Source organism: Platalea leucorodia, assembly GCF_965183815.1.
Source record: "Platalea leucorodia genome assembly, chromosome: 5".
NCBI classification, from domain to species: domain Eukaryota; kingdom Metazoa; phylum Chordata; class Aves; order Pelecaniformes; family Threskiornithidae; genus Platalea; species Platalea leucorodia.
In genome coordinates this window covers 72,386,543-72,412,039 of record NC_138827.1, presented here as the reverse complement: position 1 = coordinate 72,412,039, position 25,497 = coordinate 72,386,543, and the positions used below count along the sequence as shown (strand labels likewise).

The window sequence follows — 25,497 nt, the reverse complement described above, 5'->3', positions numbered from 1 at the left end:
ATGCACCAGAAAAGGCAAATTTTTGTTACAAAATACACATTTTCATACAAAAGACATCTTGCAAAACCATCCGATTGCCCCTCCCTCTGCAGATTACAATGGTAAATGGGATCAGCTGGTTGGTCTTGAGATTTTTGTTTTAATGGGAAAAAAAGTCAAAGGACACACAGCATCACAACAACTGGTCCTTTAAATGGCAAAGGATTAAGACAGTCTTTGTTTTCACCAGTGTTTAAAAAAGCAGGAGAGGAACAGAACCGGAGTCTTCATAAGCAGAAAGTGCAACAGAGTATCAGCTGCTGCATCCTCCTGAACTTCTCAATGTGCTACCAAACTGTCATTTACACAAACAGTTCAATTATGACAGTGCCGTAACTTGTTAAAACAATGCAAATAGTGTGATCAGAAAGGTCCAGTCAACTGGTTCCAATTTTTTCCCAGTAGTTGCCCAGAGAAAATGTCAAGACAATCTAAATCTATCCTTCAGCTTCCTCAATATGTCCCGATTGCTGGAGTATAGAGGTCTGTGGTATTACTGTACTTGTTCCACGAGAGATCCTGTCTTGATCTGTGTTTGTAGACAAGGAGGCCATAGAAATGGGCTGTAACAAACTGGGTGTCATGCCAGAGGAGACAGTCAGGCTGTGTGTAGTGCCCTTAAGTGTGAGATCCTGTGTGGGAAGAAGTGGTTTGAGGATGCTGACAAGACAGAAAGCAGAGCCACTTTTAGGAATGAAATTCACTTTGTTCTTGTCAGGGCAGTAGAAGGGTGGAATTTCATGCAATGGCTTTGGCCTAGAAATAAAATACACACAATAGTTTTTAAAATGACATGGAACAATCAAATTCTATCAATGGCAGGTATATATTGCTGAACACACCGCTAGAGATAGTTCAAGTTTAAACCTCAACTTATTTCAGCTACTCAATAATGCCTTAATGACACTCGCACCACACGGCAAATAGCAAGATGGTTTTAAGGGCTTGTTGGCATATACTACAAGATAAACAGCATGTTCTTAGGACAGGCTGTCTCCAAATCCAAGGAAGACATTAACTTCATGTTGCAGATCACAAACCCTGTCCATGAATTGGCATATCCAATATATGAGAATGTATTCTCAGTCATGTTCTCCAGAAACTTTCACAACCCAACAAGTTCTGCCCCACACACAGACACTCTTTATACAGCAAATCTTGTGAAAGAAAGCTGGCATAGCAATGTTCCTAATATTGCATATCTTAGAGATGTTCATGATCATAGGGGGACCCCCTTTTCTAGACTTTTGCCTCCTTGGCATGTTCACCTGAGTGTGACCTGAATCTCTTATTATCTCTTATTATTACGGAATCTCATCTTAACTAAGATGAGCCCATCTTAGTTAAAAACTCAATGCAGAGAGTAAAATGTAGTATTCCCAAAGTGGCATTCATGATCAAGTACCTAGAACCTGGGAAGGAAGTGTGGAACGTGCATTTAGATCCTGACTTGCAGTTTTGCCATCTCAGCATATAATTCAACCAACTCAGAGACGTGCTTTATGAAAGACAGAGCTGGAAGGGAAATTGTGGATAGCACAGGAATGCCTTCTGTGTCTAGCTCTAACCCTGCAATGTAAATCTACTAAGCTAGTCTAACGCTACTTTAAGACAAAACTATGGGAATCTGTTCCAAAGCCTCTCTTCCCTGCTGGAAAATAACCATCAGAAATTTATACTCTTTTTTTCTTGTTGCTAGCATTGTCCTTTAGCCTGTAACCTCCCCCTCTCTTCCATGTGTTTGCAAGACAGCCATATGCACTTCTACCTTCATTCTACTAGGCCAAGCAAGCCAATCTTTAGAATACTCTTCTAGGAGATACTCTACTCTGAAAAGTAATTCTGTTCATGAAATAGGGTATGTTTCCATGTTAGCTGATTCTCCAAGTGTCCAGAAAATTCAGCCCCATTTATAAAGTTTTTCCCCAAATGAAAATCCTGTAAACTTCAACTAGAAATAATGTTAAACAAAGGTTGAGCTTTAAATAATTACACTCATGAATTCCATGTACGTGTGGAATGCAAGTACCAGACGTGAGAAAGATTTTTGCATGAGACTGCAGTATCTAAGAACTGCCACAGCTAGGTAAAAACTTCTGTAGAAGCCTGTTTCACCCTACAGCAGAACAGTCCTACAGCTGTGCAGCACGGACATCAGAAAAGAAATGCAAATACAAATCAGATCACAATAGAATATGTTCTTGGAGCAAGCGAAGACTATCTAATCTGTTGGCAACATAGCTTACACACTCTAAAATAGAGACAGGTAACTTAAGTTACTGTAACCCTTTCCACATTGCTATGGAGAGGCCATAGAGACCTCTCAAAATCCATTTGCAGAGATCAGAGATGGAAAATACACAAAGGCAGCTATGATTTTTTTTTTAATTACTACTTATACTAGATGGCATTGTTGAGATAATATAGGCATAAGAGAATTATAACCAAATTATACTCCTTGTGTGATGAAATTTCTAAATATAGGTTCACCCAGGTAACATAAGGGTATAAAAACTCCACTGAAAATAATAGTAAAACATAAACCCCCCCAGAATATTTCCAAATGACAAAAGTTGGCTTTTTCAGAATAACCAAAGCATCAGATACTCAGGGTCAAATTCAATCCTCTGTCACTGGAAGTTTCACAACTACGCAGATGTAGCTGAAAAGAATATGGTCTTCAGAGTCTAGATTACTGGATGTGCCTTTCAAGCTGTGACATATATTAGCTGATGCACCTGCACTACAGCTTCTTATTACATCTCTCTACCTGATTATTTGAGTTGCTCCCCCACTATCTGCCAGGTAAGAGACAGTCCTCTCAAGTTATGCTGGTTTTAAAAAAAAAAAAAAAAAGTCTCTCAAGATTTTGATTTTAACACAAAATTCCAGCAATAATATATACATATATACCAGTATATAGTCACACAAAACAAGAGAGATCAGGCTGTTAGCATGGTTTTAGCAACTGGACTAATAATTTTGATCTGACACAAAACCAATAAACCAATGGGTAACCCTGAATGTTATTTCTTATGCAGTAAAGATCAACTTACAAGCTTTCCTCAAAGACTTTCACCTTTTCACAGCCCTCTGGAGGTTCACGCTTGAACATGTAGCTGTTGTTGGGTTTTGGTGAGGTAGCATATTTTGGCAAGGGAGAATTATTCCCATTCTCTGCAGGAACAGAGTATCTTGTTACTTAAATGTGTCACGCTACTAAAAAAAAAAAAAAACCAATAACTATCTTTAAATGCCCCCCAAATTGAAACCCACTTCATTACCAATGTTATAAAATTAAGAAACATTTTCATTCACCTCCTAGTCTTTATCTGCAAATAAGCTTTCTTATCTCAATCTCTTTCCTCCTTTCTATTTCTCCTTATATCATCTTCAGGCTCCTCTACAATCTCTGTTCATTCCTGGACACTTTCAGTTTGTAACTGCAAACCTGAGTCTATGGTCCTGTGCTGTCATCACCTAGCCAAAAGAAGTGGCCAGAAGCCATATTCCTTAAAAACCAGAACAGGTTTATGTTGAAGTATAAAATTCTCGTATGTCTCAGAAGATTTCTGGTAAAAAAAGAATAATTAAAAAACCCCAAACAGTTAAACTTTTATGTGTGCATGTATGAAATGCTGGAAGGTTGCCCATTTTGTCCGAGATCATAAGAAATACCTGACACAAGCAACAGGACTAGCTTACTTTGCTGTTCCACTTGTCGCTGTACACTCGTTTCTTCAACTTGCTTGAAGTACTTGACGAATATATTATTTAAAAACAAAAACTTGTTTGGGAAGCACATTCCTCAGTCACATCTATCCAGCTTCAATTACAGAGCACTAGATACGTGTGTGCACACAGTATTTGGAGCAATTTGGAAAAAAGAGATCACTTACAAAGAAAAAAATGTTCTACCATTTCTCCATGGATGTGGGAAACAAACCCCTCTCTTTTACTACATGTTCATACATGCAGCAACGAGTTAAAGTTTAGCATTGTTGAACTTTTAAAGTTACACAGTACCTTTATCTCTGGAATCAGCAAGAAGATCATCTGCAGAACATGGACTTTCTTCACTGCCTTCATTAGAGATCGTAAGAAATGAGGTTGGAGATACTGACTGGGAGCGGCTGCTGTTGTTACTACCCCTGTCTGCTCCACCAGGTGTCTGGGTATCAATGCTGCGAGTACTACTACTACGCTGAACCAACGGAGGTGGTGCACGGTGCCCGTCTGGAATATCTTGAGGCTGTTAAAAATAAAAGGTATCAGATGGCTGCTCTTCTCTGGTTAGCAATTTCTTTAAATCTAGTAATGCTGAGGGGTTTTTCGGGTTTCATAAAACTGTTTGAAGTAGAAAATTTTATTTATTATGCAAGACTCCAACAGAGAATAAAATAAGTCAGGTTTGGAAACCAAGGACAACATTTTTCAAGATTTCACAGAATCACAGAATTGCTGAGGTTGGAAGGGACCTCTTGAGATCATCTAGTCCAACACCCCTGCTCAAGCAGAGTCAGGTAGAGCAGTCTGTCCAGGACTGTGTCCAGTCAAGTTTTGAATATCTCCACAGACAGTGATTCCACAGCCTCTCTGGACAACTTGCTCGAGTTTTGAGCACCCTCACACATTTGACAAAAGAAAGGTGTTTTTCTTGTGTTCAGATTGAATTTAATGTTTTTTAATTTATGCCCACTGCCTCTTGCCCTGTCATTGGGCACTACTGAGAAGAGTCCGGGTCCCTCTTCTTCATTCCTGCATATCAGATATTTATACGCATTGATAAGATCCCCCTGAGCTTTCTCTTCTCAAGGCTGAACAGTCCCAGCTCTCTCAGCCTCTCCTCATATGAAAGACGTTCCAGTCCCTTAATCATCTTTGTGGCCTCTATTTCTGACACTTTATTACTAAATTTACCTCTAAAAATACCTAAAAATAAAATGAAAGTTAAAAATGGGCAAGTTATGCTTCACCTGGGGTGGGGACAGTTCAGCATAGGCAGAGAAGAAAAAGTTACTACAGAAACTCTCAAAACAGACCTTTTATCTTTTGCTCTGTTTTATGGAGATTTCTTATTTTATTGGAAAACTATCTATCTCACAGTAATCACAGAGGAAAAGGTTCAGATTCAAGCTTTAACTCTTTCCTTCTTTTGGCTTTCCAAGAGACTTTTCAACTACCTTTATTAAAGAAAGCAAAATTAATTCCAGACAAATTTAATTAAAAAACTGTGCAAAATAAGACTTATGACTTAAAAACCTGAAAGCAAAACCGAAATAATTATAGAGAGCAATCATGGTGGCAGATACGTACAACAAGCTGTTCCTCTTTGTCTCCTGTCTCCTTAATTATTATCTCAATCTCCTGATTCAGTCCTTCTACACTGTTTCGGAATCGTGATCCTGTTGATTTGGTAATAGGTATCACAGGAACAAGAGCACTCTTTGGGATGGGAGCCTGAAGAACCAAAGACAGTGAGAAACCAATGTAGATTTAGTTACAAAACACAGTTACTATTTCTATTCAAAAGTGAACCTTTAAACAAAACACATCTACACCTCAATATCAAGGATTTGCATGAAACTATAGTGGCTGTGTTAAAATGGATGCCTTAAATGAAGACACAGACATCCTGAATTTTGTTTCAAATCTAATTTCTAGCACAAAAAGCTTTCAACAATCTAGTCTCAAAATTTCCCTTGATATGGTCTGCCTCCAGCTCAACACTGCTTTACAAGTGAAAATTTAACAGTAAATATTTAAATGTAAGTAATTTTGAAGCCTTTAAAATACATTCACATTCCTTCTGAAGTGAGCTGTACCACAATTTCACTTCCTTCACTGTTGGATTTACCACTTGTAATTTCATTAAAATTGTATTTTAATGGAAGTCTGTTGTCACCAACAATAACATGACACATGCAGAAGGAAAATTATTCCACACATGCAAGATTGCACCATGCTAGAAATGAAGACCAACACAGTAACTATATTAAGCCAGAATAAATGGTAGACAAGACAATTTAGGAAGACTTCCACAGAAAGAATAAAATCCCAAACCCAAATGTTAATACATAGTTGCTTCAGAATGAAGATTAACATTTTAAAAATCCAGTGTTTCAGAGTATGCATGAAAACTCCATTCTGAGAAAACATGTTACTGAAGTTTTCCAAAGCCCCTTTTGGTACACCACAACTGTGAGATTTCCCATCCTCTCCATTAGCGTCCTCCCCCCTGTTAAAAAATCATGCTACCAGAACATCAGAAGATTCTGCCCTAAACTTCAACACAGACTCTTGGTGATTATGCAGGTCACTACTACAGATAATGGAATGCTTCCTGCAAACATTTATTTCAACTCAAACAGCACGACACTTAAAAGTCACAGTAGCATTCCTATGTAAAATTCCTAGACTTCGTGGCCTAGTGTGCTGTGATTGAGAACATCTCCTCTACTGACTGAAGGATGGTAGCATTCTCACCTGGTCTTCAGAGCGGCTCATTTATGTTGGGTTTTTTTGTTTGGTTGGTTGGTTTTTTTCTTTTTGTTCCAAGTAACAAGACTGTGCATAGACAGACACCAAAGCATTGTGACTTTGCATGCAAATTCTCAAAAAACACACAAAATTTGTCTGGCAGAAAAACTACCTTAGTGACATTAATGTAAATAAGAGAATTCTAAGTGCAGATCATAATGCAGACTTAGTCTAACAATCACAAATCTCTAAGGTGGCAAAACTTATGAATTATATTGGTTTTGCTTTACCGAATGACACATTGGGATAGCTATTAAAAAAAAAAAAAAAAAAAAAAAGAGACTTGCACAAGGACAACAAAAGCTTCTGTTCAGGAAATGCTTGTGACTCTGTTTATGTCAACAAAACCTAAACATTCTCATAAAGGCCAAACTTGGAAATACTTTCAAAAGTCTTGCCTGAAAATGAAAAAGAGAAGACAGAAACCCCTGGAAAAGAGCACAAAAAAGTCTGAGAAAGCAACCCTGCTAATTCCGTTCCAAACAAGGCCTTGGATCAACAATCCAGTAAACTAATCCAGGTCAATATCCAGTCATAATACAGGTATACTAGCACAAGTGTAGGCACTAATAAAGACTGTTTATGCACCCAAGTATTAAATATATACATTCCTAGGACAAACTGAACGTGTTAAAAAGTAGAAAGCAGAATGGAAGTATGCTTGTCTAAGATTTCAGCAGCCATTAGCAAAACATGGGAATTCTCCATCTTTTAAATATGATTGCCTACGACAGAAATTCTTAGAATCACAGTAGAAAAGCACAAGTTGCTTCAATAGAGTTCATTATGGTTCAGTACAGCGTGCTTCACTTCCAAGAGAAGTAATATTCTGTACATGACTGAGGATGACTTGTTAACCCGGAGTGCCAGAGAGTGGAAAGGGAAGGAGGTACCGTTACAGGGGTGGAACAACTAGCCTGAAAACAAGAAACTTCATATTAGAAATACTGCCTTCACAGACATCTGCATGGAGCTGGCCCCTGACATACAGGAATAGGCTACCAACCTTTGACTACTCATCTGCATATTTGGGAACTCACAAAACGAAGGAAGGTGCCAAACACAGGATAATAATTACAGTGCCCACATAATAACACACTGTCAGGGAGCTTTAGTGCTTAGTTAGTGTCCTGAAACTTACAGGTATGGCATGAGATATGAAATATGGGTGATGACAAATCTAAATTGTTCACAGGCATTTTAGAAAAATGCTCTAAGCTCTTCCAATCTTTCAACAAGCCACAGAACTTTAAATAGAATCCAAGGTCTTTTGATGCTTTCGGATATTAACAGCAAACCGTCTCAAGGTTGAATGCACCACTCTAAAAATGAAATGTTCCACCTATATAAGGTGGTAAGAGTGACACAAACACATGCTTCCCAGGAAAGTGAAAGGAGGGAGCTCGATGGTTCATAGTGTCAAGTAGCAGCATAACATCAGCCAAGCACACTGAAGAAAAAAGATTATTTTGAAAGACCTAATCCATTTATTCTTCCGTCTGGCTTCAGCTCTGGCCTCAATTCTAGTTTCTCCATTACATTAACACTGAGAATAAAGGAAGATCCCATTGGTTCAACTCCTGTTTGCAGATTTAGTACCATGCAATTAATTCAAAAATCCAACATTCTCAGAAGCATCCTGAGATCACCTGAGGAGGCTATGACCTTTCTGCAAACCCCTCTTCCTGTAAAGAGAGGCAGAATGGAACAATTCTGGCATCATGAAAAAACAACCAAAACCAATTCAATTGCTCTGGAAAAAAAAAATGTAGTCAGCAGCAAGGACTTGATCAAGTTCCTCACCAACTATTTCCTGATTCTGAGTCGAGGGACAGAAATAGCTAACAAGTTTATTCCATAGAGACTGCGTGGATTTCTTTCTTCAAACAAAAATCATAGAAGAAAGAAGCACAACTAAACAAGCAGTTGAAGGCTTAGGTGGTAAGACCCACTGTAAAAATTCTGGTAAAACTCAAGAATTGTGGCAAAGCTTAAGTGTTTATTAGTAGGGAAGAAATGAGGAAATAAATCCACTGGAATTGCTTCTTTTAGTTTTAACTAGAAGAGTAAGCCATTTCCAAAACGTTAAACAGAGTTTACCTTACCCCTGTGACGGGACTACTGAGGCAATTTCCTAACATTTTCTCAGCCTTGTCAGTAATCCAACTCCTTGAGCTCAGAATCTTTGTACAACCCTCCAGAGTCAACAGCTGCAAGTTTCCTTCAAGTCGGGAATGTAAGAAAAGTTCTAAACATTCTAATCACTAACTGCAAGTGTTTCTACACAGTCCTTCCCACAAATCCTGAAGGAACTGAGCTGCTGCCAGAAATTCTAGTTTAGCAGTTCCCTAGAAAGGAATGAGAAAGCCTAGGAACTTTGCCCTCGATGCCTACAGTTACAGATTTTCACTCTGACTTAGAAAGCAGCCTCTAAATGCCATTAATCTAAACCCTTCACTTACTCTTTTTGAAGCCTTCTGCAACTTCCCCCCTTTGCAAGTAGCTTGACACAGCTGGCACAAAATTTACCAAGAAAAACAATGGTTTGCTTTGTAACACAATGCTGGAAAAGCTGCCTTGCCTCAGTTTATATTTTATAGTCTGCTTCACAAGCCCCAAAACTAATTATCTGTTGTGCAATATTTTATTCACGTACTCTAAAATTTGGCAAAATACAAGAGACCTCCATACAAGAAGCAAAATTGCATGAGCATAATAATAAAGCAATTTTGATGCAAAAGAATTTATATATGTAATTGGGAGGCATATCTTTCAGAGTAGTAGCATCACTGTTCATTTTAAAAATTAAAACCCACTAAGATTATCTATGTTAAAGAGACAATAGCTTAGCATCTAGAAACCTACAGGTTTGTAGAATACCAAGCCAAACCTGTTAGACTGCATGTAATTCTCCAGAGTACTGAAGGGCCTACACCAATAGTTCCTTCGTACACTTTTTTTTTGTTGAAACACCTCAGTTGCCCACAAGTACAGAACAAATCTTCAAAAAAGTTCTACAAATTCAGATAAAATACCTGCATCAAGTATTTTGACCTGCCTTTTTTTTTTTTTTTTTTTTTTAAACATGTCTCACCAGTTTTCATAAACTTTCTCAAAACCCCCTAGAAAGTGATCAGGTAATTTATTTATCTTTCTTCTTTCATCATTTTAGACTGTTCTCACTTGAGCTATAGCAATCACTAAGATTAGCAGCATGCTACACTGCACCTGTACGTTAGTAAAGCAGATCAAAATGTAGGCATTTGTACTAGACAGCCTGCTTCAAATTCAAACTGTTCTTCTGCTATACAAAAGAGGAGGAGGAAACAGTTTCTGTTTCAAGATTTAAAGAGTTTGAAGTAGTAATTCCTATGTAGTTATGTCAAAAAATGTAATTTAAAAAAAAAAAAAACCACTTAAATACAATACTTCTAGTAGCACAGAATTCAAACTAAGAACAAACTGAATTCAAGAGGCACTTATGTCCTGAAAATTCATGACTCCTAATTAAATGAACTACCACAGGAATAAGTTAGGGTCTGAGACAAAAAGATGCTACTGATTTTTATATAAAGTTGGAGTTAAGAACCACAGTACAGGAGAAATTCAAAACACTGTTCTACTTTCTTATTTCTAGTCTTGAAGTGTAACAGATTCACTCAGACACCTGACTTCTATCTATGAAAGAACCTGGCTGCTGAGAACTGTATGTATGGATCTCCCTTCTGTTTTGTATTCCATCCTTTATCAGAATTGCTAAGTACCTGTGGAGCAGGACACATGCTGATGTCACAATAACTTCCCTCCCTGTCCTAAATTATTTCCGGAAGTATGGAATGACAGAAAGGAAACAGTTTTCATTAACTGGTATCAAAGTATGATATTCATTAGTACAATGCTAACTGCATTTCAGGAGTAATTGGGAATATGATTAGATTTGCAGAGAAGCTTCACAGCTGAAGTACTTTCTCAATTCACAACATTGACAGTTCCACAGTTTCTTTCAACTACACTAACTTGCAAGGCAATTGTGAGGGATTCATTCTTTTTGTAACTGTTAAAAAAATTCCTGTGTATATCATAAATATACATTCATGAGATGGGGGGGAGTTTTCTTCTGAAAAAATGACCAAACTTTTCTATTGGCTTTCTTAAAGTTACGCAAGCAAAACAGACTTGAAAAAGGATCTGTGTGTCTAAAAGCCTGTAATTTTTTCCCACCTGCTATCAATTGAGCTAAAAATATTACCTCTCTGTGAACCTGACCTCATTAACAGTCTTGAGATAAAACTAAAACTGCACACAGAACATGTGGTGGCCTAACCATCACAATTTTTGAAGTGATTACTACTTAAAGACTCAAGGCATGATAAATGACAGAAAAAAAAAAAAAAAATCTTACAAAGGCTGAATGAAGCCATCAAGAGTATAAACACTTTTAACAGAGTATCCCACTGAATAGCCTTTTGTCAGGTAAGCTCTCTAAATCGGTTCATCATAGGATTAGACAAGTGCTACTGTCAAGACACAAAATGTGATCAGCAAAACTGACAATTTTATTTGAGTGTATCATTTTACCACCAGTTTGCTCCATGCCATATTCTACACACAAATTCATAATTGCTACAGCAATGTGCAATGAAAAAGATAATCTACGGTTTTAGATTAAACTTATCTATCATCCTTTTGTAGAGTCTGCAGAATGCACTTTAAGAGTCTTGCTTTAAGGAAGGATCTAACTATCTGAAACTCTTTGAAAGTGGGAGTTCAAAGCCAACCCCAGCCAAGTAACAAAAAGATCCAGGACGCCATACACTCGAGGAAGTCAAAGGAAACTGCTCTATTTCATAGAATTCACTTATAGCTACAACATATTTAGCAGTACGTGCTATTTCTAAGTTCCCTTCAAGACAAATCACAGCCTTGAAAGGAGTTAAATATAGTATTAGCTACCCAATATGTCCCAAAAGCATACAGTCTCACCTGACTGTGGTTAATGGCTGCATGGTTACCATGAAATGGAGACTGTCTTTCTTTATCGCGATGATGCCTACTGCTATGTTTGCTTCTCTGCAGTTGCTGACGCAATTTTGCGATCTAATAAAGGAAAAAATTCACATTAGATTTCACCAGATATATTCAGGTACACACATAGTTTCATCAATTTATTCCATCACTTAATTGAAATTCTTTACTACCACAACGTTCGTAATTATTGCCAACACTAAATTAGACTCAAGTTCTTGCAAACCTAACATGTTGGCTACCAGTGCAGCTGAAGCCCAGAAGATAGCTCTGGAGGCTCAATAAAAGAACTTGAAATACGTAAAGTTTGAAAGTAGTTTGGTCACTGCTGTATTTCCTCCTTTGATGAAGGACGTCACCTACATTCGACACTTTCTTTCCCACATATTCAGATTAAAAATTTTAATAGTCCTGCATTATTATATGAAATCTATACCAATGAACAGGTATTTCTTATTTTTTACCAACCTCGCAATCTGTACAATAAAACAAAGCAGTATAATATTCATGCCTTCCTGAAAACTCACAGTAACAGTTCATACCAGTAAAAAATTTAATCCAAAGGTATCTCAAATAATAACATTTCTGACCTCCTTGAGTTGATCATTGCTGCCCCATGATGCTGAACGTTTATGTGAGCTTCTCTTCTTTTCTAAATATTCTTCAGCCCAGGCACTTTCTGTCTGCAGCAAGAAGATTACAGGATTAATCAAAAAAAGGTAATTCCTACTTTCTGGTAGAATATTTTGAGACAAATTAGAAGATAGAACAGTGTTAAGCTTTGCTAGATTCAGAACTGCGAGTGAAAAGCAGTCACTGACTAGAAGCTTTTCTGACAAGTAAAGTATGAAAAAGCAGAGTGAAACTACGTAATAAAAAAACCAAAACAAAACAAAAAATCCACAAGAAAACAATTTTCAGACCTGCTGCAATACAGGAATGTGCTAGTTTCCCTTCCAAATTATTGACCATAAGGCAGTATTAACAGACAGATGTACCACAAGCTGCTATAGTGCTCTGAAGAACCAGTACGACAGTGCTGAAGTTGGGGGAGACTGTATATTTTATTTCCTGCACAGATGCTGACCTTGTTATTTCTAACGCATTAGCAAGGGTAGCTTGGTGTAAGCATTGTGAAAGCCTGCACCAGTACAGCCTCAAAATCATGTTCTTGCTCAGAAGAATGAGAAAAAGGAAGGCAAGGTATATAAGCACCACTAGAGCTACTGCAAAGCAAGGAATTTATTAATGCCTCAAAGGGCTTCAGGTTCATAGTTGTCTCAGGCCAAGCAGAAAGCAACACAGATAATACTAAGCTAGTTTCACTAAAGCAACAAAGTCATTAACATTTAATAAAGAAACTTGCAAACACACTGCGGTGAAAAAGTTCTGAGAAATTCTAAGTATCATTAAGACGAACTGTACTTATTTAAGGTAACAGAATGCACAGGCAAGCCTGTGATAATACTGCATGCTTTATGGACAGTTTGTATTCCCACCTAACCATGCCCAGAACGGCCTTCAAAAGCAGCCAACTGTAAAGGCTCTAAGAAGAGGGATAATAACATCTATCAGGAATCTCCATGCAGTCACAAGAAATATACCTAATGAAGCAGAGGGAAGGATTTCTGGAAGAAGCTTACACACTAAGAGAGACAGCAAATTCCTTTAAATACACTGTTGCCACAGTGCAGTTCTAGCATACAGCTGCAATCTAGCTAACTCATCCTTAGGAGTCACTGATACCTCACTTTCTCCTACAGACAGGAACATTGCTTGCCTCAAAGCCTTCACATCTACCGTGCGCAACAGTTGTTCTTAGCTTTGAGACTAACAGCTTGCAAACCACAAGCTGACCGACCTTACCCCATCTGTACTCAGAACACAGAAACTCACAAGGCCTTGATGATGTGGTACTAATCCCCATTTTGCAGGGAAAACGGACACGTAACTCTGAACATACAGGTTGCAACTCCCATCGGCTTCAGTTACAGATATAAGCTTCATATAAATGAAACCTCATCAGTAGTTTTTCATCTTCATCATTCCAAATCAAAAACTAACTAGGACAAATCTGAATAATAAAGTTAGCAGGGTTGCTTTGAAATTCCTATTTCATAGCAAAATTAGAATCCATTAGAATCTATTTTTCCAGAAGAGCACTCACTTATCTTCATCATAAAATAGAATAATTGATAACCCCTATTCCCAAGTACCAATCTTTATCTAGTCAATTATCAAATGTTAACCTGGAGTCTCATCCTATCCTCTAGCTCCTGGAACAATAAGTTTTAGTCACTAATTCTAACTTCCCAACTCAGCACAACCATTACACTTGCCTACAGGAATCTAATTAACGCTCTAATCAGTCTTTGCATTTAATTTATATTCAAGACTTTGACTTAAGATTCAAGACTTATTTCATAAATTAATACATGATCTATTTTAAAGGATTAAAGGTTGCTTTGATGCTCATCCTCAAAACAAATACAAATCTTTTTAGAACAAGAGTACGTATAGACATTAAATTATACGAAACCTTTACATCAAGACAGAAACGTAATACTATTTTAGCAAGTCTCCTTCTACTTATTCCCTGTATTTTGTTTACAATACTTATTTTCAAGAAACACAGACCCAATATCCAATAGACAAAAAGGGATTTCTATTTCTCTAGGTTCTTACAGTACCACTACTTGCTTATTAGTTGTTATCATTCACAACATCCTTCTGCCTATTCTAGAATTACAGAGAGAAATGAGTTTAAGGCTAAATTTATCACAGACAGTAGAACACTTAATTAAAAAAAAAAGTCTTAGAGGCAAAAACTTTGCAGTTGAAATGAATTATTCTTTAAGAATTAAAAAAACACAAATCAACTCTCATTTTAACTCGTATTTTGACATAGCTCTATTTCAAACAACCTCAGGCAAAACCAAACAGGTTTGATTCAAAGATTACGAACACCTGTTTTAGCAGCACTTAAAACAATATCTGCATGTATGAATTCTAGCCAGACCCTAGGATGCTCAATAATATACTTATTCATCATCCAACAAACAATCTGCATGTACATAATTCAGTCTGGTTTTATAGTCAGGTTTCATCACAATAATCAGTCGAAGCAAGGAGTCTGATACATAGGCAGTCTCTGCGTGACCTGGGATCTCTTACACCGTTCTCAGCTATGACCTATGGGCATCTCTATCAAGGCCTGCAGGCCAAAGTGTGTCACTAATTGCTGTCTCTTCCCAGTCTGCTGCCTGAATGACTCTACTCCCTATGCCATAAACCTGCAGAATCAAGCTACCCTGCTTACTCAACTTAAAAATTTTTGTATCTTAATAGATTCAATTACTGTTCCCTAAACTTTTGAAATCTTTTGGCATACTTCAGCAGTAGTATAGAAATATAATTATTTTGAAAAAAGTATTACCCTAAGAAATCAAATATGAAAATAAATAGCTAAGGCACCCTTTAATGATGCCTTTTAGTAGCTAAGCATGAACAGCAATTCCTTGTATATCATACACCTTCCTTCATCTTCCTCCTCTTACTACAATTTGCTTACCTTTTTTACCCCATCTTCTAACCATTTTTCCTATTCATTTTGCTGCACAGAAAACTTGTTCCTCAGCTCCCTTTCTTCACCAGTTTCTAATTCCACCTTATACATACGGGCATATTCCCCTACAAATCACCTTACTTTTCTACTGATCTGCTCTTTGAATTGTGGTCTTTTCTGCAAAATGTTGTGGATCTTGAGAAGGCCATACAGTAACAATCAACGCTGCAAACATCATCTGCTCAACATCCTACACATTTGAGTCGACAGCACACTTAAACCTACACGGGCACATTTTTGTTATTATTACCAAACCTAAGGCAGGCTCAAACTCAAGTATGTCCCACATGCTGTCAGTTTCTCTTCCAACTGCATTTTCCTTATGTTCTTTGCAACTGGTGGAGACCTGTTGTTGAAACCATGCTCTAGGAACAGGGATTTAAAGTCTGATACGTTTGGCTCTTTCTTTCACTCTACAAGTGCAAGACTGCATCCACAGAAGGAGAAATGAAACACTGGGATATTTTGTGGAAAAATCCATCTTGAATCACTTCTGCATACAATAGGATGCCATGTAACAACAGGTCCCTTCAAGGGGAAAGACAAAACAACTGTCATGATAAGCATATAACTCTTGTAACACCAGTTTCATTCAATTGTTTGTTGGTTCTGTCTTTACAGCTGAACCATTAAAAACTTGTGAAATTTTGTCAAGTTGTTGAGGTTTATTGGCAAATCATGTACTTTTTTAATACTTTCCAGTTGAGCTAAATTTGAACATCATTCACGGTTCAATGAGGCAGATCTTCAACATATATAATTCTATACTTGGCGCATAGATCCTGGGTGAATATTAAAGGCCTTTTATAATAAGAGGATGAACAGCCTATCATAGAAAAGGCTACAATAACTTTTATACAGGCACTACAGAAGCTTTTTTATTCAGTTTTAAGACAGACATACATATAAGGAGTCACTAAGTTCTCTTGTATAAATTTAAACTAAATAGTACTTAACAGCAGTGCAACCTAGTGTACTGCACGCTGTAAGAACAATGAGAAAACAGATGTGCAATATACTAATGTTTTTCTGAGGCAAGAAGAAAGTGGAAATCTTAGCAGATATTACAGTTCACAGCCTTTTCTTAGAGAAGAATGCAAATAATTCACGTACATAATAGCAAAGGTAGGATTCCTACAATTTGAAAGTGAATAGGAACTTGCAAGCAAGAAAGCTAAAGCGAATGTTTTCAAGGGAAAAGCTTCTTACATTTAAATCCCATCTTCACATTTATATACTCCAAAGACAAATATCTGTCCTACCTGTGTGGCTTTGTCTCTCATACATGGAGCAGCTTGTCCATGATTATCACGAGGCCACTGTCCAGCAAGGTATGGAGCAGCAAGCGTATCCAACGAGGAAGTCCGGCGAATAATACTGGAAGGGCTTGATGAAGGTGGTCTTGATTTGTCTGCTAGAATAAGAACACTTGATTAGAAAGCAAGATAGAGAGCTTAATTATTTTAAATTGCCTACAAGAAATTATATAAAATGAGAACTACTATGGTATTAAGTATACAACAAGATATTTCAAATATAGGACTTAAGTTTGCTTTTCCAGGCTTTATTCAGTTTTAATAAGCAATGAAATGTGGTTTTATGGTTTCCTTAAAAACATCCTTACGTCAGAAGTGTTGCATTGGTACTCACACCCCACTATTTATTCCCTCAAAGGTGTAACAGTGATTGGATTCTTAAATGATGAAGGCTTGGAAGAAATAAAAATAGCTAAGTTTCCTCACACATAAAGGCTAACAAAGAAAATCTGTGCTGAACTTCTTCAATTTAATGCCGAGTTTAGAGTTTATCCCAGTAGCCCTTTACCCTTCACCTACTTCAAGGAACACTATAAACTGACATGTTTTACTAACCACCCAGTATGCAATATATGGCAGATTCATAAAGAGTTATTGTCTGACTCTTAGATCCAGAAGTCAATTTCGATAAGGTAATGATTTACATTTCACAAGATAATCAAGATGTCTCCCTTTACATGCTACTTGGTAACTACATTCATATTTGCCTGACACTACACCTTCTGCAACACCTTATTTTTAGCGTTTACATTGATACCACTTTTCAGAACAATTTAGATACCAACAGGAACGCTTACTGAAAAAGGTTAAATATAACAAGCACAGGAAGTAACATGAAAAGGAAGAATATGGTTAAAAACAAAAATTTGCATCTATCCCATCTGTCAATGATAAAGTGGCAGTAAAAGACTATGCTGCACGCTAATAAGTGTAAACACTGTGAAGAAAGGTTCCTCAAAATAGTAACTGAGGTTTGTTAAAGTAAAGATACCGACAAGCAGGAAAGACCGAGGGTTTAGATATACATATATGCTCATACATTATTTGTTACTAGCTATTCTAGATGCAAAATGCAAATCCAGAGATCACAATGATTTAAGCTTACTATCAATTCATCTACTCCCCACAGAATTATACCTGAAAGAATCATGTATTAATCTTACCTACAATGAATACAAAGACCTAAACAAATGGCTAGAACACAGCAGAGAAGATACAGAGATCAGATGGAAGCTTTACAAGGGCACTGGAAAAACGCAGTCATATGTCCTTCCTGACTATGCCTTTGGATGAATTTTTCACTAAAAGTATAAATAACATAGCAATTTTTATTCTACGTGAACTCATTTATGGCCAAAAGAAGTTGTGCCTGATTAGTGTCTGACTGCTAGTCAGAAAATAAAAACATTGCCATCAGTAGTCCAGAATTCAATTTCTAAGCCGTTTCAATCTGCTACAGACACATAAATATTAATAAAACCTGTTAGGTATAGATTTCAGTGGTGTGGACATCTTAGTCTCATAGCACACCAGTCTTTCAAACGTAAGTCTAGTGACATTCTAAACTTAATACCCTCATGCATATTTTGCATTAGAAATGTACACATTAAAAGTGTGGAAAATATTTCAATTCAACTATAAGGAAATAATTATTAGCACTATAATCAGCCACATTCACATAAAGCAGTCCAGAAACCTCATCTGGTTTATTATTTCTACTAGTACCAACAATGATAAAATCTTACTACTGAGGTCACAGCAGATCTGCTCTCAGGGAGTAGCAGCAAAGCTCAATTTTGGAGTTACCATGCACCCCTGTATCAAAGAAATTCTCTGACTACTACTACTACCACCACACAGCACCCTGAAGGGTCTGTTTATATCAGAAGATTTCAAAACGATTCCTTTTGTCTGTACCATGGGAGATGTGGCATGCTAATGCAACATGTCATTCCTTAAAAATTATGCTTGCTTCCAAAGTTATATCAAACATGTTATGTGTCTCACAAATAGCAAGCGGAAACAGAAAGGATGTTAAAAAAAAAAAAAATTATAAATCAGGAAGTATATGTAGTCAGTCACATCATCTGCAAAGCCACTGCAGCAGAGAGCTTCAAAACTGAAGCAGCAGAAACTATTACCCCCTCCGCTCCCCCACAAAAAAAAAGTGGAAAGAATATTTTGCTAGGCAAACAGAGAGAATGAAAACTGAAGAGCCTTTTTATTATTTAAGTTCAAGGGAAGCTGCTCATTTCAAAGCATAAAGCCTGTAAGTACTCTCTTTTCCTCTGATTTAAAAATCCCTTCAAAGAATCCTGTTTTCAAATTACTGTTATTTACATGCGGCAAGGATGTTTGGATACGTTTTTACTTACTTTTCCACCTTCACAACATGTCTTAATACAAATTGCCAAAGCCTACTACACAACTCTTGCTGTGTCAAAACATTTCAGTGTGAACATATACGGTGTTTTCATTGCATTTTCCTCTACAATACTTGAAGCAAGTGTTCAGCTGCTATTTTTCCCTTGATGTGACCTACATAGAGATAACAGTTACAACAGCTGTGGCTGATGAAAAACAATAGAACTGTTTCATCAAATAGACGCTTCTTAAATATTAGATGTTTTAATTGGCTTTATTATCTCTTTAAACCAATATTTGTGATAAATATCAACCCTCCTATCCATCCACCACTACTCTAAATCTATTTAGAAACAAAGTCTTTCTGCAATCTGGCTTCAAAGCAGAATAATAGAACAAAACATAAACAGAACATACACAATACATATCAACAAAGTCCATAACGTGGGAAAATAACATGCAAGTTACCATGTCTTCACAAGTCACTGCAGTACAACTGACTGACAGAAGTTGCTACAGGTAAACTGGCATCACACACATCTATTGCAATTGTGAAGTCAGGCACCTCTGAAGGCAACTTATAGAATCGCTAAGGCTGGAAAAGACCCTTTAAGATCATCGAGTCCAACCGTTAACCTATCACTGTTTTTTTAAGCTAAGGTAGTCTAACAATGTGACTGAAGAGCAAAACGGAGCAAATATAGATAGATGCTTACCAACAACTAACGGAAAGGTAGGAAAGAGAGCACTGACTTGGGGGGGGTGGTGGTGGTGGTGTCTTAACATACAAGTCCTACAGCTACAATTACAACTGAAAAAGGAAATTACAGTGTGAGAATACATACTGTTGAATTGGATACCTCATGGGAGAAAATTGTTATACATAAAAGAAAGGAAGGGAAAAAAGAGGAAAGGTCTTACACATAAGAAAGTCCCAAGGGGCAAAACACTGAAAATTCATCTTCCAATTTTTCAGGAAAAGTTAAGAACTGTTGTTAGAACTGCAAAATAAGGATTACTGCTGAAGTGTAACTTGAAGATTGATCTTACAGTCCTATTGATACCTTTCTATGTATTTGAAATTAAAGTTTTGAGAAACAAAAATAAAAACTCCAAAGAAACATCTTCTAACAGACACCAAGAGAAAACAAAACAAAACTAGGAAGCAGCAGCAAGAGCCACTGGAAAAGCATAGGACACCATTAACCTCACAAAATTCCCTCACAGAGTTCTAATTCAAGCTTTTTATACAGGTAGGATATCCAAAAAAGTGAGAAACAGTGAGACCCAACTGGCTTCTCTGGCATCTAGGCATACAGCTGACCTTTTTGTCCTGGTTTGGTCAGCCTTTTCCTCAGAAAGGACATTCATGGGATCTCTCCCATGCATAACTGTCTTTTCCCAAAAACTCAAACAAACACAACTCATCTCAGGGGCTTCATCTACTTTTTATGTGTCATTGAAAGTATTCAACAGGCTCAGACAGTATTAAGAGACACAGCACAACTGTGTCTATTCCCTTTGGAAGACAGTCTAGGCTACTATCTTCACCTAAATGTAAAAGAACTACTCACACTTTTGCTTCTAGTAATTCAAGATGACCCCTCGGTGGGAAAATGACTGAATTAATGTTGTTTTACAAAACCAGACCTCAGAAAGCCCATGATGTTCAAGTTACTTAATTCTAGTGAATGAAAACATTTTTAATTCAAATAAACTCCTCTGCACTGTTGGCCACAAGAAACCTAAAGTATGATGCTGCAAAAATGAATTCACTTTCTTTACACCTACCATTTGTTAAACAGCTTAGGTAAGCAAAGGTGGCATGTAATGGTACACAAAGCCTTCCATATTCTCTTAAGCTACAGTAATGTCTTTTATAACTACTACAAACCCTGGGTAATTAACGTTGACAAGTCTGCAGCTATTATTGTGTCACTCAAATTCTTAAAATAAATAAATTCTACAGTGTAATGGAGTTCCATTCCTTCTCCCTACCCCAAGGAGGGGTTAACATCTAAACTCTTTAAGACTTTCCAATATACTGTTATAACAATGTTCAGCATTTCCTTTCACACGAATAGGCTTTAATATTACTCTTCCATATACTATTGTAAATAATTAAAGGATAATATAATTCCAGATAAAACTAACCTATTTTCTCCTTAATTTTCAGAGTGAATGTAAATGTCCAATACAGTCAATTGGAATATATCAGAAAGCTCAGTATCCAGTAGAGAAATCTCTCACAACCTCAAGGCACCTCAAAGAGTCAGTAAACAACTGCTATGGCTCTGTCTTGACCTTCTTGTTTACACAGCCTGATGCATTATAACGTTTTTGGAGTCAAACAGTTGAACTCTTCTGAGATGTGTTTTATATAAGAACACAAGTAACAAGGTCACATTTGATCCTTACTCAGTAGATAAACCAAGATAAAAATAACAATAAAGGCAGAGCATACACATTTCTTTATTTCATTTTGCAACAGTCTACTAGTAGGTCAAAACAACTTCCTGTAACAGGGGTGGTTTGCAGGCAGGTAAAGAGGCATATGTGAAAACCGAACTAAAACTGGAGGCTGCAGGACAGACCTCGCAGTGTAGAAATGAGGCCACACCAGTGATGGGAAGGACAGAACACGTTAACATGGAAGTAGAAGCTGAAGTCTGTGAAGTAAGTGCTAGAGACTGCAGGGAGGGAAAGTAAAAGATGAAAGTAGGCAGTAGGAACATCTAGGGTCTTGGTGATATTGACGAGGGAAGCGGAAAGAAAAGCACAGAAATTTAGAAATTGTGCCACGGAATCTTCACTTTGTAATTATTCCACCATGAATATTCAGTTAAGTATTTCCAACATTTAGCTGCAATTCAGTTCAGAAAACAAACAACAAACCCCACAACAACAAAACCACACCCAAAAAAATCCACCACCAAAAAAAACCCAAAAGAAGCTATTAAGTCACATTTCTAAATTCACAAGTTAGGGTTCTCAAGCGTTAAGCAGGTCGATGGAAACGATGTTCAAAACTATTCAACTGCTTCCCAGAAAAGAAAATCTGAAAAACATGAAGTTGAGTCTAAAGTATACAACTTACAGAACGAGTATCGAAGTTCAGAAGAAGCTATCATTTGTCTAACCTCAAGGTTCATTTTAATCTAAAAAAAACATGGCTGCAGCTGTAGGAATGAACAAAAGCCATCATCAACTGAAAACAAGAAACAGGAAAACCCAAGTTATTCTGCATTAGATTCTGACTGATACCCTGAAGTGGCTTGTATGGCTTCACAACCGTAGCCTCATTAGCAAAAATGAAGTTCCACTTCCATGTTCTCAGCTACCACTAAGTTTTCTCATACAGATGAAGAAAAAAATTGAAGTTAACTCAGTCTCTATCAAGCACTGAACTACAAAACACAGGTTTAACTTGCCTTTTGGGCCAATACAAGTACTGTTCAGAAATTTAAACACATGGAAGCAATTAAATGGATGCTGCTCTTCCATTTTCACACATCTTGTCAAAAGCTAGTGGAGTTATCTTAACACAGTAGAGTGATCAAATGACTTGTTTCTTTCTATATGCTAATTCTTAGATCCAGTAAAGAAGTTAGCATGGTTTCAACAGGCTTCTATGCAATGATCTGAAGACGGTGCAATTTTTTCCACCCTACGGTGGTCTTACGCGTGCCTTTACAAAGAGCTTTTGAACCTGGATCTCAAGGCTAGCCATCCTCTTCCTCACTTTCCAGGCCAGAAGACTGCATCTTGGGCAAGAGTTTCTATAAAGTTCACAAGAAGAAGATGGGATTTTGTCATGTGTATAGAATCTTTCAGATTACTGAGTAACAAGGATCTCACATGAAGAATATACACGTTCCTCAATCCAAAGCTTCAGAATATAACCTTAAAAAAAACCCCCACATTACTCTTATCTGGAAAGCTGAAAATCTATTTCAGAACCTAAACGCCTTTGTGGCACTGCTCTCTTACACTGCAGACAAGCAGGCATATGGTAAACTTGAAGAGGTATGTCTGAATAAAAAAAAATAAAAAAAAAGAAAAATTAAGTCACACAGACATTAACTTAAGTACTGTACCAGTTGGCTATGACTGTCTAATTTGGCAGCATCATTCCTCAAGAGCCAAGATAGAAAGAAGAAGAAAAAAAAACCAACAAACCCAAACCAATATGGTAGTCTGGTTATAATCATCATTTTAGAAACAGGGAAAGCAAAATTAGGAGAAGTAGAAGTGTTAAAGGGAATCATGTTGGTCCTAGATTTCTGCATATACACTTCTGCATGTTAGTCAACTTTATCGTGTAGATTACTACATGCAATTTCATGAAAAAAAGTAGCTGTAAGCTTTGGTATCTCAAAAGTCAGAGATTTTTCCAGATTTGAGGCCATTAACACAAAATCTCCTTCATGCATTTTTGAGTAAACTTTTATCCCAATAAGAAAAAGGACTTACATATGTAAGCCTCTATTATCCTCAACCAGATGCCACATATTGCTTAAATTTCAGCGTTCTCAGTAAGTATGTTTTAATTACTCAAAAACATTAAAAAGCAGTTTGCTACAAAATGTATGCCATTCCCACACTATTTTGTATCTTTGCTGTAGCGCAAGCTTGTCATCACTCTCGAGTTCAGACATCCTTCTGCAGGGTTCATGCTAAAAGTAACTACTGAGAGAGATACTGAATACTTCTTTCCTACATCTATGTGCAATGCCTACAGTGCTAGCTAGTTTTCTAATCACGAGCTTGCGGACGCTGCTTGGATCAAAAACACATACCATCTGGCACGAGACACACAGAAAGCGGAGAAATCACAACAGCCCGCAAATTCACCTCAAGCTTGTACCGAAGTACACCTCTGACACCGCCGACTCCCTCTCATCAGGAAACCTTTGGCAGTACTTGCAGAAGTGCTACAGGAGCGGCTACAATTCCCCACATGGCATGCTTGGCTTTCTCTGTTCCTTTTCTACAAGCCAGGAAGCAACAGAGCAGCAACAAAAGCAACAAGCCCTTCAACACACAGACGCTCTGCAAGCGCTGCCGCCAGCCAGAGAAGGATCACAACGGGCACACGCCCGGGCACAGCCCCTGTCCCTACCTCTCCCCCCGCGAGCGCGGCGCGCTCGGAGGCACACCACCGGGCGGAGGGCACCGCCGCTCCCAGCCCTCCCACCCCGTAAGGCGCTGGCTGAAACCCGGCCGCACCGAGCCGCCTCGCCCAGCCGCCCGGGAAGTGCCCTTGGCCGCTGGGCCCGGCCGCTGACCCCCGACCCCCCCCCGTAACGGTCTGGCCGCGCACCTCCCCGCTCCCCTCAGGTAACGGCCGCGCGCGCGCTCCCCCCCGCCGCCGCCAGCAAGGGCCGGGCGGGCAGCAGGTGCGCGGCGGGGGGCGGCCGCCGGGAGCGCTCACCTTTGCAGACGGGGGAGCTGGGGCTCTTCCTCTCCGGGGAGCTCCTGCCTTGCTCCGGCGAGTGCCGCCGGTGCCGGACCCTGCCCGCCGCTGTAGCGCTGCCCTCCGGCAGCGGAGGCACCGGAGACGAGCAAGGTGAGGGCCCGCAGCCCGGCGGCGGCGGCGGGGGGGGAGGCGGCGGCAGGTGGTGGGGCCGAGGGGGGCTCCCCCGCGCCCCGCCGGCACGCGTGGGGCTGCCCCGCGAGGAGGCGGCGGCCGCTGAGGCGGCGGCGCCGCTTCCCCCTCCCCCCGGCGTCTGCGTGGCCATGGCGGGGCCGCCGCGCCCGCCGTTGCCGGTGGGCGCCGCGCGCGTAGGGCTGATGCTGCGCGAGGCGGGCGCCGCGCGTGGGAGACCCCCGCCCGGGGCGCTCGCGCCGCCGCCGCCGCTCCTCGTGGGGCTGCCATGTTGCTGCTGCTGCTGCTGCTTGAGCTGGAAGGGCACCGTGGCCCTCATGGGCTGGAGGCGGCTGCTCGCTCCCGCTCCGCCACCCGCCGCCGCCGCGCCGCCTCCCCCCAGGGAGGTGGCGGGGGTCGGGGAGCCGTTGCGCCTCACGCGCTGGTGGGACATTGTCCGTTGGGAGCCGGGGCTCGCGGAAGACCGTCGGCGGCGGGGAAGCAAGGGAAGGGCGCGAGGCGCGGGCAGGTCCTGCCGGGGGCCCAGCACCTCAGGCGGCCGCCACCGCGTCCCCGTCCCCGTCCCCTCCTCGCCGCCGTCCCCAGCCCGGGGCGACCCGCGCTGCCTCCGCTGCCTCCGTGCGCCTCATCAACAATAGTGCCCCGGCCGCCCGCCCCGCCCCCCGCGCCCTCCCATTGGGCGCGCCGCCGCTCGGCTCGCGCAGCTACGGCGCGCCCATTGGCTGCGGGGCGCGCTCCTGAGTGGCCGAGCCTGCGCGGGGAGGGGGAGGGGGCAGCGCTTAAAGCGACACGCGGCCGCCGGCGGGGCCCCGCGCTGCCCGCCGCACGTGCTGCGGGGCTGCAGGGCCGGGCGGGCGGCGGGCGAGCCAGCCCCGGGCTGCAGCCCCGCCCCGGGAACCCGTGGCCGAGGGCGACCCCGGGGCCAGACAGGGCCGCGATCCTGCCCCCGAGCGGCGAGGCGAGGCGGGGGCTGGAGGTGC

At 39.8% G+C, this 25,497-nt stretch overlaps 1 protein-coding gene across 1 annotated transcript; it reads right to left on the bottom strand.

Moving 5' to 3' along the window:
• Window positions 1-476: 476 nt before the first annotated feature.
• On the bottom strand, window positions 477-24,950 carry FAM117B (family with sequence similarity 117 member B; the record flags this gene model as incomplete). The annotated part of the gene is made up of 8 exons (XM_082312829.1): window positions 477-795; window positions 3,096-3,216; window positions 4,066-4,291; window positions 5,356-5,499; window positions 11,563-11,676; window positions 12,195-12,287; window positions 16,492-16,643; window positions 24,344-24,950. The coding sequence occupies 8 exons, from the start codon at window positions 24,948-24,950 to the stop codon at window positions 477-479; spliced, it is 1,776 nt and encodes a 591-aa protein (XP_082168955.1).
• Window positions 24,951-25,497: the final 547 nt, after the last annotated feature.